At 58.0% G+C, this 16,122-nt stretch overlaps 1 protein-coding gene across 1 annotated transcript in view; it reads left to right on the forward strand.

The window, feature by feature from the left end:
• MYO9B (myosin IXB) overlaps positions 1-16,122 on the forward strand; it is an 88,261-nt gene that overhangs the window by 67,938 nt on the left and 4,201 nt on the right. The window contains exons 17-36 of the mRNA XM_060093842.1: positions 224-346; positions 1,219-1,299; positions 3,108-3,218; positions 4,648-4,770; positions 5,775-5,924; positions 6,008-6,174; positions 6,852-7,733; positions 8,451-8,523; positions 8,672-8,793; positions 10,552-10,685; positions 10,967-11,157; positions 12,401-12,499; positions 12,609-12,782; positions 12,892-12,933; positions 13,141-13,252; positions 13,875-13,948; positions 14,474-14,666; positions 14,777-14,905; positions 15,105-15,210; positions 15,492-15,623. Of these exons, the coding sequence (XP_059949825.1) occupies positions 224-346; positions 1,219-1,299; positions 3,108-3,218; positions 4,648-4,770; positions 5,775-5,924; positions 6,008-6,174; positions 6,852-7,733; positions 8,451-8,523; positions 8,672-8,793; positions 10,552-10,685; positions 10,967-11,157; positions 12,401-12,499; positions 12,609-12,782; positions 12,892-12,933; positions 13,141-13,252; positions 13,875-13,948; positions 14,474-14,666; positions 14,777-14,905; positions 15,105-15,210; positions 15,492-15,623 (3,218 nt within the window). The remainder of the gene's footprint in view (positions 1-223; positions 347-1,218; positions 1,300-3,107; positions 3,219-4,647; positions 4,771-5,774; positions 5,925-6,007; positions 6,175-6,851; positions 7,734-8,450; positions 8,524-8,671; positions 8,794-10,551; positions 10,686-10,966; positions 11,158-12,400; positions 12,500-12,608; positions 12,783-12,891; positions 12,934-13,140; positions 13,253-13,874; positions 13,949-14,473; positions 14,667-14,776; positions 14,906-15,104; positions 15,211-15,491; positions 15,624-16,122) is intronic.

Here is a 16,122-nt window from a genome sequence, read left to right on the forward strand (position 1 = left end):
CGGAGGCAGCGCCATCCACAGGACACAGCCCATGTTCAGTCCCCCTGTCACAGCCACCAGGCCCACCTGCCCTCACCCTGTCTCTGACAGCACAGCCCCAAGACTGAGCCTCAGAGCTGCCACCCGGGAGGGGCATTGTTGTGGCTCTGGGGACGTCCGAGAGGCCTCCCAGTGCCCGCTGGGGCTTTGGGAGGGCAGGCCGGACCCTGTGTTTCTATCCTAGAACCTGCTGGACTCCAAATCCCTGAAGCTCATCATCAGTATGACCCTGCACGACCGCACCACCAAGTCCCTGCTGCACCTGCACAAGAAGAAGAAGCCGCCCAGCATCAGTGCCCAGTTCCAGGTAGGTGGCCCAAGGGGGCAGGAGGCGGTGCTGAACTCAGCCTGACACTCACGTGGCTGGGTCAAAACAAACCCAACACAGGCAGCCTGCTGTTATCCCGGGGATTCCTGACCTCGTCACAGCTTGACATTTGGGGTTGGGTCATTCTCCGTGGTGGGGGCCGTCCTATGAGTTGTGGGGTGCTGAGCAGCGTCACTAGCCTCCGCCCACCAGATACCAGTAGCGTTGTCCAGTCATGACAACCAAAAAGTCTCCAGATCTTGCCAAATTCCCCTGGGGTAACAGAATCACCCTTGGTTGAGAACCACCAAGTTAAAAGAGTCATGAATCAGCATGTGAGTTGATGTGACCACCAAACTGTGTCCTTAGGTCATGTTTCCCTTTTTTTACCTGGTTGCCAGGAAGCTCAGGGACACTTTCTTTTTTTCACGGGGGGTCCAATGGCCACTGGCCCCTTTTTTTTTTTTTTTTTTTTGTAATTACCTCATGTAGGAACTCCCACAAATCCTTTTTGGAAGCAGCAGGCCAGAGACTAACACCACTGCATCCATGGTCCCTTCTGAGGCTGACCCGTGTTTTAAAACCCTAGAAAGAGTTTGTCTGGTTCCACCACCTTCCCCCCACTTTTCACCTGAGACAGAAGCAGGGTGGCCCTGGGAAGATGGTGGCTCTCAGCCATGGGGACCCCTCAGCTCCCTTGGGGGCTCCCCGGGGTAGCACAGCCTCTGGTCAGAATGTCCCGCTGCAACCTCCCATGTCCCACATCAGCACAGATGCCCCGCCGCCGATACAGGCGGGTGACCTGGCTCCCCTCCCACCAAGGAGTGTGTCCTTGGGGGTCCCAGCTCAGTACCTTCCCCCTCTCTCCCCAGACGTCCCTTAATAAGCTCCTGGAGGCGCTGGGGAAGGCAGAGCCCTTCTTCATCCGCTGCATCCGCTCCAACGCCGAGAAGGTGAGGGGCTCCCACGTCTCGGGGGAGGTGAAAGCCAAGCCGAGGTCTGGTGGCTCGGCAGGGGATGTTCCTGTTGTGGGGGGGCAGTGCTGGGAGCGGGGAGGGCTGGTCAGGAGAGTCCTCAAGGAAGCAAGTGTCCACACAGGTTTCGGGAACTGTAAACGTGGGCTGTAGCCGGCTGGGGGTAGAGGGGGTCAGCAGGAGGCAGCAAGGGCAACCTGGTGACCAGCCAAGAATAGAGACGTCCTCTGGAATATGGCGGGGCCCCAGAGAAAGTCTCTTCGAAGAGGGACAGGTCGGGGGTGCTCTTCAGATATATCCCAAAGGCAATCAGTGCAGAGAATGTGCTGGAAGGGAGAGGCTGAAGTCAGGCAACAGGTAGCACAGAGCCTGCCGCTCATCCTGAATTTTCTGGAAAGACAGAGCACCAGTGGGGGCCAACAGTGGCGGGCTCAGCCCTTGCAGCCAGGCTTCCTTCTCCCCAGGGGTCCACCGGCCACTCCATCCCCTCAGGGACTTTGCTGGAGGCCATTTGGGACCTGGGCTCCCTCCCAGGCACAAACCGATCTCTGAGCAAGTGCCTCCTGGCAACTCCGTTCATGCACGCTCTCTGTCTCCACTCTTCCTGTTTCCCTGCCTCTCCCCTGCTCCTGGGACGCTCTGCTAACGTCCAGAGCCCAGCTTGGCCCTGCCAGGTGCCACGGCTTTCCGTCCCCAGGCGAGGACCTGGACTCACCCTGTCTCCCCTCCCTTCCCATTCCTGGTCCCCCAGTGGAATCTCAGAGATTTCTGTCCCCCTTCCCCACCTTCCACCAGCAGCAGAATCAGGCCTGTCTTCTCCACCCATTCGGATTTTGCCTCAGCTTTGGGCAACTCGGCAAACACTCCATCAGCACCTGCTTTGGACATGGGCCATGCCTGCAGATCAGTCTTTGCTGTAGGGGGCGCTATGCTATGCTTTTTAGTGTATTGAGTAGAATCCCTTGTCTCCAAGACCCCACCACATACCAGAAGCCCCCCCACAACCCAATCATGACATACCTCCCCTCATGCCCTTCCCTCCCCTCCATCCACTTAAAATAACCCCCACCAGCATGGAGTCCAGGCCCCTGAGCTCTGGGCTGGAAGCTCACTGATCCAGCCTCATTTCAGCCCCTCCCCCCCACCCCCAGCAGCAAGCATCTCCCTGCATCCCTGTCCACCCCTCGGCTTCCCCTTCCTCCTTCGGGCCTTCACCCAGCTGCTCCCTGCCCACCCCCCCGCCTGTCCTCTACTCGGCCCTCAGGACTCAGCCCAGGGTCCCCTCTCCTGTGACACCTCCCACGGGGGCCCCAGCAGTGTGTTCTGTCTGCCAAATCCCCACTACTCACCCTGATACGTGGCACAGGGTATGAGTTTAACAGATTTGGAAAGGGGCCTTTAGGAAATAACTCTTTGCAGCAAATTATCTTGAGTGAGGCAGTGAGAAGTGACATCTGTCTCCCGGACAACAGGGAATAGAGCAGATCAGATGGCCAAGTTTTCTAGAAGAGATGAATGGCTTAGGCATCACTGCTGAGTGGCCCCATGTCTTTATTCCAAAAAAAAACATCTGGAGCAAGGAAAAAAAAAAAAAACATCCTCCAGGTGCCCGCGCCTGCCAGGTTGGGGACATTCCCAGATCAGCCCCAGCCCACGGGTGTGCCCTGACTGCATCTGTATCTGGAGTCTCGAGGGATGGCAGTCACATGGGAATAGATAACTCTTCCCAGGGATCCCGTCCCCAGCCACCTGTAGGCATCTGCCCTGATGGCTCAATCCTGTTTCAGAAAGAGCTGTGTTTCGATGATGAGCTGGTGCTGCAGCAGCTGCGCTACACAGGCATGCTGGAGACCGTGCGGATCCGGAGGTCGGGCTACAGCGCCAAGTACACGTTCCAGGTAGGATGCTCTCGTGCACATGCATGGCTGCCTGGGACACTAGCCACCTCCAGAAAGAGCGCTTCTATGGAGCATCAGCCTGGCAGGTTACTTTCCATTAGGGTTTCTCCACGCTGGCTGGCACTGTTGGCATTTGTACCAGATCATTCTTTTCTCATGGTGAGGGGCATAGTTCCTTGCAAGAGGTGTGTTAAACCAAGTGGGGAAGAGGGAACTGCACAAGCAGATCCCTGTGCAGCTCGGCCCTTTATTGAGCATCTTCTGTAATACACACTTTTATACCCAGCTGTTTTATTCTGTCAACCAGCAGCAAGGGGGCCCTGGTTCCTATTTTCCCAATATGGAAACTGAGGCCCAAGGAGGTGATGACTTCAGAGATGACTCCCTGGGCTTCCTAGAAACACAGAAGATCACCAGTAACCTCTAATTGGTGAAGACCAAATTAGAGCAGTTTCTCAACCACGTCACCATTGACACTTGGGGCTGGGTCATTCTCTGTGGTGAGGGCCGCCCTGTGCACCATTGGGTGTTGAGCAGCATCCCTGGCCTCCACCCGCAAGATGCCAGGAACACTATTCCCCTGAGTTCTGACAACCCAAGATGTCTCCATGTATCACTGAATGTCCCCAGGGGTCAACATGGCCCAGGTTGAGAACCCCTGGCTCATGCTGGGAGCTGGCAGCAGCTGTGTGGTGCTCGAGTAAGCACTGGGCCTGAAACCAGAGGTGGCAGCACCTGGTCCCCGTTCAGGCTTTACCCGTATGGCCTCAGGGACATGGCTTCATTGTGGCCTGCCTCCCTTTTTCATCCGCAGAATAGGAATATCGTCTTTCTGATCCTGCATAAATAGGAAAGGCAAATTACTGAAAAGGGAGAAAATGCTGGTGTGTCTCATTAATGGCTTGGCTCTTAAAAATTTGGCGTAATTGTTTACTTAAAAAGGGCATACCTTGGGACTTCCCTGGTGGTGCAGTGGTTAGGATGCCATGCTTCCACTGCAGGGGGCACGGGTTCTATCCCTGGTTGGGGAACTAAGATCCCGCATGCCGTGCAATGAGGCCAGAAAAGCGAGGGCAGTGTGGGGACATGCCTCCAGCTACGGTTCAGCCTTCTAATGAGCCAGACTGTGGGCCCCCCAAGAGCAGCTCCATCTCCTGGCTGCCCACCGACAACGCCAGCACCCAGCAGGTCCTCAGTGGTCACTCACTGACTGACTGAAAGGTCGGTGCTCTATGTCTACGACAGTCTTTCTTAAGCTTTAGACTGTTTCAGAAAGTCCCAAGATTTTAGCTTTGTCAGTACTGTTAACATCAAACCAAGTTTTGCCTTCGGAAACTCAGCTTGACCAGGGAATTGCTGGAGCCCTGTCTTCTTGTCAGGTGGCAGAAACACTCACGCAGATTTTCCTTTCTTGGCCAAAATCACCCAGGATTTCACGGAGCAGTTCCAGGTGCTGTTGCCCAAGAATGCCCAGCCCTGCAGAGAGGTTATCTCTGCCCTGCTGGAGAAGATGGACATAGACAAGAGGAGCTACCAAATCGGCAAGACCAAGGTCAGTGTTTGCACCCCTCAGGGTGGCTGCAAACTGTACCCCACCTTCTGCTACACACAGGGTCCTCCCATGGCCCAAGCCACTCACTGAAAAATAAGGGGCTCTGCTGAGGAAGTGCGTTTCTTGGGGCCCAGCACGTTATTTCTTCCTGGAAAGCAGAGGGGCAGACCTAAGGTGTGGGGCTCAGGCATCAGACCATCACACCATAGCACAGGATGTTCAAGAACCAGTCAGTAACCTTTGTAATGTCTGGCAGCTCCCCAACAGGGCTCTACCAGATGTGACAAGTCTCCTCACAGTGCCCCAATGAGTTAATCATATAGAGTTACCATGTGGCCCAGCAATTCCGCCCCTAGGTATCAACCCAAAAGAACTGAAAATAGATGTGCAAACAAATCCTTGTACATGTATGTTCATAGTGGCACTAGTCACTTGCCAAAAGGTAGAAATAATTCATGTATCCATCAGCAGATGATAGATAAACAAAACGTGGGCCATTCACTTAGTGGAATATTATTCAGCCCTGATACATGCTTACGGTGGATGAACCTTGAAAACATCATGCTGAGTGAAAGAAGTCAGACGCAAAAGGCCACAGATTGTGTGATCTCATTAATATGAAATGTCCAGAACATGTAAATCCATAGAGACAGAAAGCAGATTAGTGGTTGCCAGGGGCTGGGGGAGGGGGATTAGGAAATGACTGCTAATGGGCATGGAGTTTCCCTTTGGGGTGATGGAAATGTTTCAGAGCTAGATACAGGTGATGGCTGCACAATATTGTGAATGTACTAAATGCCACTGAATTGTTCACTTTAAATGGTTAATTTTATGTTCTGGGAATTCTATCTCAATATTTAAAAAAAAAAAAAAAAACTCCCCTTGGTCAGGTCAGTCAGCACACCAGCTTGGTCTCACGCACTCCTGGGGTGGGCTGAGCAGACCTGCCGAGTACAGGGGTTCTGGAGGCCATGTTGACCCCTCCTGTGCCCACTCCCTGCTAGGTTTTCCTGAAGGAGACGGAGCGTCAGGCCCTGCAGCAGACACTGCACCGGGAGGTCGTGAGGAAGATCCTGCTCCTGCAGAGCTGGTTCCGGATGGTGCTGGAACGCAGGCACTTCCTACAGATGAGGCGGGCGGCCGTCACCATCCAGGTTCTGAGGGGGCCCGTGGGGCCGGGGCCGGAGGTGGCCAGGGTCTCGCCCTCCCAGCCCCTGAATGCCCCCTCCACTCTCAGGCCTGCTGGCGGTCCTACCGCGTCCGCCGGGCACTGGAGAGGACACAGGCAGCAGTGTACCTCCAGGCCACGTGGAGGGGCTACCGGCAGCGGGCAGCCTACCAACTCCAGAGACAGAGCATCATCCGCCTGCAGAGCCTCTGCCGGGGGCACCTGCAGCGCAGGAGGTGAGCAGAATGGGACCAAGCCCCCGCCCACCCCCCCAGAACATTCCACTCACCCAAGGGCTGCCTGAGACACCGTCTGGCCAGTGGAGCTGTCTGGACACAGGGAAACTGAGGAGGGGCTGGCAGGCATCTAGCCATCTGGGCACACAGGACCCTAGAGGGACGCTCCAGGGCTGGTAGCTGGCACCTACTGGCAAAACCCCAGGTCACCATTGGCGGTACTCAGTCTCTGCCAGGGACCCCCACACCACCACTGCACCTGCCCACCCCAGGCAGGTTGGCAGAGCACCTGGATTCAGAGCTGGAGGGTTCGGGTCACCAGGACCAGCCATCAGGGTGCTGCCCTCACCCCCACTCACACACGAAGCCTGGGAATCCACCAGGCCAGGGACCCCAAAGGAATTCAGAGGGTTCTGAACAGATCCCTCCCACAACAGACCTAATAAAGGTTCCCCTGAACCAGCCAGGCAGAGGTGGCCATGACAACAAGAGGCCGCTCCGTGTCTCCCTCTTCCCTGGTTGAGGAGGTTCTGCCTTTCCAGAAACATCTCTGAGGGCCAGGGTCTCACCACATGCCACCTGGCTCCCCACCCCTGCACCTGCAGGTAGAAAAGGGGTCCCCAGTGCCCTGGGTGAATTTGTTCCTGAAAGCACACCCTTCACTTTCCCCCCACCAGCTTCAGCCAGATGGTGGCAGAGAAGCAGAAGGCTGCAGAGAAGGAGAGGGAAGCCCAGCGAGCCGCCAAACAGGAAACCACAGAGACCGAGCTGGGCTGGGCAGCTGGGCAGGAACCCTCGCAGGGCCCAGAACCATCCAAGGACGGAGAGCATTTGGAGCTGGAACCTGAGGTGTGGCCCAGTGATGGGTCCCCTGTGGAGAGCTCCCAACCGGAGAAGGCGCCCCCAGCCCAGAAAAATGCAGCCGAAAGTCACGAGAAAGTGCCCAGCAGCCGGGAGAAGCGCGAGTCACGCCGGCAGAGGGGGCTGGAGCACGTGAAGCTCCAGAACAAGCACATCCAGTCCTGTAAGGAAGAGCACGCCCTCAGAGAACCTTCCGGAAGGGCCGTCCCAGAGCCACAAGAGAGCCTTCCAGAAGACAGAAAGGAGAACAGAGAAGATGAAAGCCCTCGGGACGCAAGGATGGACACAGGGATGGCTCCTCCTGAAAAGCAGCCCGAGGAGCCCCCGCAGCCCGCACCGGGCAGCCCGGTCCCAGCTGAAGCCCAGGGCGGAAGCCCCAGGCCCGGCCACGTGGAACGACCCACCAGCCTGGCCCTGGACAGCAGGGTCGGCATGCCAGCCCCCGGTGCCACCCTGGAGACTCCCAAAGACAAGAGCAAGCCAGGGGTTGGCCCGAGGGCCCAGGACAGGCCCGAGAGCCCAGGAGGCTCCACCCAGATTCAGCGGTACAGGGACCCAGACGCCGAGCGGCTGGCCAGCGCCGTGGAGCTGTGGCGGGGCAAGAAGCTGATGACCGCTGGCCCCAGCACCGTGCTGAGCCAGTCCCTGGACCTCAGCGAGCGGCACCGGGCCGAGGGGGTCGCCCTCACACCCACAAAGTAAGCCCTGTACCCTCCTTTCTCCAAGGGCTGGGGTGGGCAGGCAGGGTCGGGGGATACATAGCCAAAGCCTGGAGCAGGACCAGGGCAGCACCATGCATCCCGGAAACGCGTGAGGCTCTGTGCCTGAGAGCTGACACCAGGTGGGTGGGAGCCCCAAGGAAGAAGGGCCCAGGGGGCGGGGAAAGGCTCGGGGAAGACGAGGCACCTTCCGGGGACCCTGAAGCCCCTGTCCAAATGAGCCCAGTTCACACAGAAAGCCTCCAGCCTTGTGGAAGGTGGCCCCTTGGGTTGAGGTTCCCACCTCCCCAGCCTGCCTGGACTTCAGTTTCCTCATCAACAGTGGGAGTGATTACACGCACCCAGAAACTGAAAGAGCAGCTCTCGACACACTTGGACCCCAGTTGGCTAAATATCGGTGACTCTGAATCACCAGCCCCTCGTCCCAGAGGGCTGCCTGTCCAAAGGAATAAAGAGATGGAGGAAGATGCAGCCCTTTTGCTAGGACAGGCTTTCTCGGCCTTGGCACAGTGGGCCCCTGGGGCCATCTCGATCTCTGTGGTGGGGGCCGTCCTGGGCACCGTGGGGGGCAGAGCAGCATCCCCGGTTTCCGCCCACCACATGCCAGTAGCACTACCCTCTCCCTCTCAGTCATGGCAACCCCAAATGTCTCCTACTCACCCTTGTCAGTAAATCCATATTTCTGTGATCTTGCAGGGAGAGGCGCATTTCCTTATCCACGAGCGATGTCTCCAGGCTCCTCTCGTCTCCGTCCCAGACCAAGACTCAGGTAAAGCTTTAGGCGGCAGCTCTCACCCCTGAGGGTCCAAGCGCCACCAGAAGGGAACGGTGGATAGAATGCATGGCAGCACCGGGACCCACACCTTCCCTCCGGAGAGGGCGCCTGCCTTTGCTTACCCAGCCCCCCTCCCCTACAGCCTTCTGCAGAAACCATGGACGGGGAGCCCAGCACAAAGAAGCTGGCCATCCAGAAGAAGAAGTCGGGTGACGCATCCCTGGGGACAGATGCTGGGCTGTCCCCAGGCTCCGTCGATTCTAAGTAAGTGTGGGGTTTCGGGGGTGGGCTCAGGCCACCAGAGGACACCCAGGGTGTCCAGGTCCTCCAGTCCCGGAGCAGTCTGATCTCCTAAGCTGATCACACTTTTCTCACTTTTTTTTTTGGCCCCACAGCTTGAAGGATCTTAGTTCCCTGACCAGGATTGAACCTGGGCCCTGGCAGTGAAAGCACAGAGTCCTAACCACTGAACCACCAGGAAATTCCCAAAAGCCGATTGCACTTATATGAAGCTCTTTTGGGGAGACATTCACTTAGCAGTTCCGTGAGGAGAAACCCATGCAGAGCTTGGGTTGTGGCCACATTGGGGTGAAATGATTCCCATTGAAACCTAGAGCCAGTGTGGGTCACCTCCTCTGAGGCCACAGACAGACAGTGTCCAATTGGCTGTTTATGGAATGAGAACCAGCTCCCAGCTTCTCCATCCCCACATCTGGGAACCCCTCCTTGGTCCTTAGATAGCAAAAACTGGGCCAAGGCTCTGTCCCCAGAAAGCCTCTGCCACAGTGCTCTAGGTGGTTCACAGAGCAGAGAGGTTGGGCCCTGGGACAGGGGAGCTTTGACCCAAACTCAGGACGGGAGCCTGAGGATGGTGAGGAATGGGCTGCAGTGGGAGGAGAGAGCCCCCTACTTTCAGGAGACCCCACCACCAAAACAAAGTACCACAAACAGGGTGTCTTCAAACAATAGGAGTTTACTCTCTCATGGTTCTGGAGGCCAGAGTGTGAAATCAAGGCGTGGGCAGGGCCGTGTCTCCCTCCAAAGGATCTCGGGGAGGATCCTTCCTTGCCTCTTCCAGCTTCTGGGGGCTCCAGGCATTCCTTGGCTTGTGGCTGCAATACCCACCCTCCAATCTCAGCCTCTGTCTTCACATGACATGCGTCTCTCCCCTGTGTCTTCTCTTTTTCTGTCTCTTATAAAGACACTTGTCATCGGCTTTAGAACGCATCTGGGTAATCCAGGATGACTCAGAATCTTGAGATCCTTCATTTAGTGTCTTAGTCTATTCAGGCTGCTGTAACAAAACACCACAGACTGACCTGGAGGCTGGAAGTCCAAGATCAAGGTGCCAGCAGATTTGGTATCTGATTCATAGACACCTTCTTCTTGCTGTGTCCTCACATGGCGGAAGTGGTGAGGGAGCTCTCTGGGGTCTCTTATAAGGGCACTAATCCCATTCATGATGGCTCCATCCTCGTGACCTAATCAGCTCCCAAAGGCCCCACCTCCCGATACCATCACACTGAGAGTTAGGCTTCAGCATACAGATATGGGGGGACACATATTCAGTCCATAGCATTTAGTCACATCTGCAAAGACCATTTTCCCAGATAAGATCATGCTTATAGGCCCCGAGGGTTAGCACATGGACATACCTTTTGGCTGGAGCCACCATTCACCCCATCACATGCCCAGTATCCATAGTACATGATTTGCTATTTATTCTTTGAGGTTTTTTTCCCCTAACCTTGTGCCTGTAAAAAAATCTTGGGGGAGGGGACAGGGGGTAATTTTTTTTTAATATGAAAATGGGGTCATGCTGTGACATCTGCTCAGCATCTCGCTCTTTTGCCTGACTCCCCTGTCAGTTCACACAGATCAACCGTATTTTTAGTGGCATCCCCTTCCAATGATAACCAAGAAAAGGGCTATTTCTCATTACAGTAAGTGGACCCTTGCTTTGGCCTCACATCTGCCTTTATTTCCTAAGGCTTAAGTGGAATCCCTTACTTTGTCCTACAGATCCACGTTTAAGAGACTTTTCCTGCATAAGAACAAGGATAAGAAATACAACCTGGAGGGCACAGAGGAGACAGAGAACACAGTACCCGGGCAAGTCGTACTGGAAGCCGCCGCCATGAAGAAGAATCTAGAAGGTTGGTCTCCCGCAGCCTCAGGGACGGACAGCAGAGCCACTGGGGCCCCTGAGGACCGTCCCCAGATGGGGCCTTGAGTCAGCTGTGGGCCAAGCTCCAGTTGCGGGGCTTTGGGACTGGTCCCCATCCCCGGAGGCGCTCTCTGGCCGCGGACCTCAGTGTGTGACAGCACGGGGCCCTGGTTCTCTGTACTTGTGACCATGCCCCAGAGGCCAACCTGAGTCCTCCCCAGGAACCCACTGCCCTTACCAGCCTCTCCTGCCTCCCGCCCCCCTCCCCAGCCCCCTCCAGCCACCAGCACCACCACGCCACCGGCGAGAAGCATGCCAAGGAGCCAGGAGGCAAAGGGAAGAAGAACCGGAACCTCAAGATTGGCAAAATCACGGTGTCGGAGAAGTGGCGAGAGTCGGTGTTCCGTAAGATCACCAACGCCAACGAGCTCAAGTACCTGGATGAGTTCCTGCTCAACAAGGTGGGCCAGCCGGGGCCCCGGGCCTCCCCAGAGAGCCGTCTCCACCTGGCAGTTTTGCAAACCGTCACACCAAAGCCTTTATCAGGCGGAAATGGAGAGTCCAGGTCCATGGTTCCAACACACAGAAAGTTCTGGAACCCACACGCTTGTTCCTAAGTTTGGCATCAGCTGCTTTTCTGTAAAACCTGGCAGGGGTTCCCCAGAGATCGCTTGTAGCCTACATTCATCCTGCTTGGTGGGGATGCTTACATTTTGCTACAAAATGTGTGTCTTACTATGGGGGCCGCACAGAATGTGTGGAAGCGAGTCACACCTGAATCACCTGATCCTGGGACCCCCGCCCCTGCCGGAGTCATCTAGAGCACACGTGCATGTGCACACGTGGGTTGGGCACCCAGCAGAGGCATTCTGTCCTGCGGTTCCTGCCCAGGAAGTTTGAGATCCGCTGTTTAAAGGCACGTGGTTTGCTGTCTCAGAGCGCCCCTTGGGGGCGGTGGCCCACTTTCTCACACACGTGAGAAAAAGGAAGCACTAGCATCCAGAATAATCTTCCAGGCAAGGCACGTGGCACACCCGAGTCCTGCCAGGCTGCTCCTAGGTCCTGCAAGCTTTCCTTGTCCTGCCGCTCAGCTGCAGCTGACCGCGAACAAATTATTTTATTTAGAACACACTTTTACAAAATGCATTCAGTTCCAGGCAATGATTGAGCACTTAGCGTGTGAGACAGAGGTGAAGAAATCACAGCCTACACTCAGGGTATTCATGGCCCCAGCTGCAGGCAATCCCACAGCAAACAGTGTGGTGTTTGAGAGCTTCAGAGGGAGACAGCGGGCTGGCAGGGACAGTTAAGAGGTGGAGGCATGGTGAAATGACCAGGCCATTTGAGGCAGCCCCCATCCTAGAGCACAGCCGGGCATTGAGCGCTGGGGTGGGGCGGCAGGAAGGGCCCCAGTTAAACCAGCGTTTCTCAACCAGGGGTGAGTCTGCCCCCAGGGGACACATGGCAACATCAGCAGATGTTTTTGGTCCTCACAAGCTACCAGCATCTGGGGGGAGGCCAAGGGTGCTGCTCAACACCCACAGTGAGTGATCCTCGAGACATGAGGGTTGACGAGAGGGCCGGGATGTTTCCCTGCAAGCCCAGGGGAGCCAGGGAAGGACTTGGGACAGGGCAGAGCTATGGCTGCCCAGATGCCCGGCCTGAGGTAACGTGGGGTCAGCACATCTCTCCCTTCCTCTCCAGATAAATGACCTGCGTTCCCAGAAGACTCCCATCGAGAGCTTATTCATCGAAGCCACCGAGAAGTTCCGCAGCAACCTCAAGACCATGTATTCCGTCCCTGTACGTGGAGCCCCAGCCCCAGGGGGGGCCCCCGCGGCAAACCCCACGCCCTCCCCCGGGCACCCCCGTCTGTCTGTCTCACAGAGGATCACACCCTGCATTGCCACAGAACGGGAAGATCCATGTCGGCTACAAGGACCTGATGGAGAACTACCAGATCGTCGTGAGCAACCTGGCGGCCGAGCGCGGCGAGAAGGACACCAACCTGGTCCTCAATCTCTTCCAGTCGCTGCTGGACGAGTTCACCCGCGGGCACACCAAGAACGACTTCGAGCCTCCCAAGGTGGGTGCTACCGCTCCAGGCAAGGGAGGGTCCCGGCGCCAGAACGTCGCTGGGTTGGGGGTGTCCCCAGGGGACCCCACACAGAGCTGGCCTTTGTGCTCCCTCACAGCAGAGCAAAGCTCAGAAGAAGAAGCGGAAGCAGGAACGTGCTGTGAGTATGGGTGTTCTTGTGTGCACGCGCACGGGTGTGCGCATGTCTGTGTGTGCGCATGTGCACGCGGGCGGGCGTGTGCTTTCCTACCCAGCCTTGAGGGCCCCCGGTCCTGAGATGCCGCAGGCAGCATCCCCACTGTGCGGCCCTGTGGCGACCCCATTGGGGGTCCACCTTCCCACTCGGCCCCACTCCCCCACTGCTCAGGTCCAGCAGCACAACGGGCACGTGTTTGCCAGCTACCAGGTGAGCATCCCCCAGTCCTGTGAACAGTGCCTCTCCTACATCTGGCTCATGGACAAGGCCCTGCTCTGCAGCGGTGAGTGCCCCTCGCCCACCGATCGCCCACTGCGCCCCTGGCCGCCCCCCAGGCCCCCCGACTCCCCACTGTCACGCTGGGGCAGAGGCTGGTCCTCAACTGACCCCCAGGCGCCCCCTCCCAACTCCGCAGCCCCACCTCTGCACGCCTACCTGGGCAGGTCACCCTGGGCCCTATCTCCAGGTCTTTGTTCATGCTGTTCTCGCTGCCTGAAGTGCTGGCCCCGCCCCCATGTGCCAGGCGAGGCCAGTCAGTCCCCACAGGGACCCTGAGAGACAGGTGCAGCCCAGGGTGACCCAGCTGGCCCACAGTCAGGCAGCCAGGAGGTGGCCAAGGCCGGGTGGGAAGCCAGTCAGCCCCCAGGGGCCCAGGCTGGGTCAGGCAGGCCTCTAGCACTGCTGTTCTCCTGCCAGGACCAGTCAGGGTTGGCTTTCTTTTCGGGCCAGGGTAACGTCTCCCCTTGGCCCCTGTGTGAGGAGCAGCCCGCCACTCCGTGTCCATCGTAAATACCCAGGCAATTGTCACTGTCCTGAGACACAGGGACAGGCGGCCACGGGACCCATGGGTCCCCGATGCGCCGTCAGTGACCGCCATCTCCCTCTCCCCCACCATGACCTCCTAGTGTGCAAGATGACCTGCCACAAGAAGTGTGTGCACAAGATTCAGACCTACTGCTCTTACACAAGTGGGAAAAAGGTGAGCCCTCTGGGGCCAGGAACTTTCCAGAACACCTCGGGGGGGCCGTTCTGAGAGATGTGGAGGAGAGGGTGTGCTAGGTGCAAGGCCAAGGCTGGGTGTCAGGTGGGAGCACAGAGCTGGTGGGAGGGGCTGGTCCCGAAGCACAGCGCACCCCGGTCCTGTCAGAGCCCCCAGAGGGCCCCCCAAAGCTGGGGCCAGGCTTGTATGTGCACCCCAGGCCTTGGCCCTGCTCTTCCCTCCTCCAGGTGGAAGGAAACCCCTACCCTGCATGAGGGAGGCAGGGTCCTACAGGCTGGCACAAGCCAGGATCAGCTGGGCGGAGGGGACTGTGGCACTTCACACAGGGACCCCCTGCCAGCAGCCATCCGGGGACCTCCACAGCCCGGCACCTCTGGCAGCCGTGCAAGAGAGGACGAGGAGCAGGGGGCGACGGCGGCCACAGAGGAAGCCGGGCTGGCGGGGGGGTGACAAGTAGGACAACCAGCCCAGGCCTGACCCTCACCCCCATCCCCATCATCACAGATCGAGCCAGGCACTGAGCCGGGCCACTTTGGCGTGTGCGTGGACAGCCTGACCAGCGACAAGGTCTCAGTGCCCATCGTGCTGGAGAAGCTTCTGGAACACGTGGAGATGCACGGCTTGTACACCGAGGGCCTCTACCGCAAGTCAGGTGCCGCCAACCGCACTAGGGAGCTCCGGCAGGCGCTGCAGACAGGTGGGTGCTGTGGACAGGTAGGTGTCAAGGGCAGGAGGGCACCGCGTGGGGCTCCAGGCTCAGCCCTCCTGCCTTCTCCGAGCTCACTGGCCACTGCGCCCTCCCCACAGACCCCACGGCAGTCAAGCTGGAGAACTTTCCCATCCACGCCATCACCGGGGTGCTCAAGCAGTGGCTGCGGGAGCTGCCCGAGCCCCTCATGACCTTTGCCCAGTACGGCGACTTCCTCCGCGCCGTCGGTGAGTCCCACCGTGGCAAGAGCCGGCAGGTGGTCGAGGTCGGGGGTCAGAGCCTCGAGCATGTGCTGTGGCCGGTCAGGGAGGATGGACCCCCGTGCCCCCAGCTGAGAAACCGGGCCCCAGACAGTGGGAGGCTCCCCAGTGCTCTGGGGCCTGTCGGGTGAGGGCCGCAGGGAGCTGACCCCCAGGACCCTCCTAGAGCTGCCAGAGAAGCAGGAGCAGCTGGCCGCCATCTATGCCGTCCTGGAGCACCTGCCAGAAGCCAACCACAACTCCTTGGAGAGGCTCATCTTCCACCTGGTCAAGCAAGTGCCTGCCCTCCTATTGCCCCGCTCTCTGTGGGGTGGGGTCCCAGCAAGAGTCCCACCACGGCGTTCCCCGGGCTGGCGTTCTCTGGTGGCTCCACACCAGGATGTGAGTCCATACTGGGGGATCCAGAAGGGGGCCCCCGGCTTCTTCGTGGCGCCTCTCCACCCTGCAGGAGCAAGTGTTTCTCACATCCCGGCTGCGGTAGCACTTTCCCGGGATCTGGACTCTGGTCTTGGGGCTCCCTGTGGCCACCCCCTAACTGCCGCTTGCTGCACAGGGTGGCCCTGCTTGAGGATGTGAACCGAATGTCACCCAGCGCACTGGCCATCATCTTTGCGCCCTGCCTTCTGCGCTGCCCCGACAACTCGGACCCGCTGACCAGCATGAAGGATGTCCTCAAAATCACCACGTGAGTACCAGGACAGGCTGGCTGCCACCCCCTAACATGCGCTCAGGGCAGCCGAGCCAGGGATCCCACAACGAAAGAGGAGAGCCCTCTCCAGAATCCTGGGACTGGCCTGGCCTCGGTAGTGTGTAAATGTGCCTGCAGAGGAAAGTCTAGAAGAACATAGCCCGATCACAACGGCCCCGGGAGGTGTCCTGAGCACTGGGGTCCTGGGTAAACTTCGTTTGGTCTCTCCACCCTTCTTTTCTAATGAACACATGTGACTTTTGTACTAAAACCGAACTTCTAACAAAGTCTGCATGTGCGCTGGCTGCTGTGAGCGGCGAGCAGGGCTCTTCTGACAGACGAGGGACGAGAAGCAGCCTGGCCTCATGGTGGCATCGTAGGGCTCACACATGCCCAGACCCAGGTGGAGACCTGGCAGCATCTCCTCAAGCAGCAAGAGCATCACTTCTGAGTTGTCTTGAGGGTGAAAAAACAAAAAAGGGGAGAAATCCCTCGT

Source organism: Mesoplodon densirostris, chromosome 3 (assembly GCF_025265405.1).
Source record: "Mesoplodon densirostris isolate mMesDen1 chromosome 3, mMesDen1 primary haplotype, whole genome shotgun sequence".
Classification (NCBI taxonomy): Eukaryota; Metazoa; Chordata; class Mammalia; order Artiodactyla; family Ziphiidae; genus Mesoplodon; species Mesoplodon densirostris.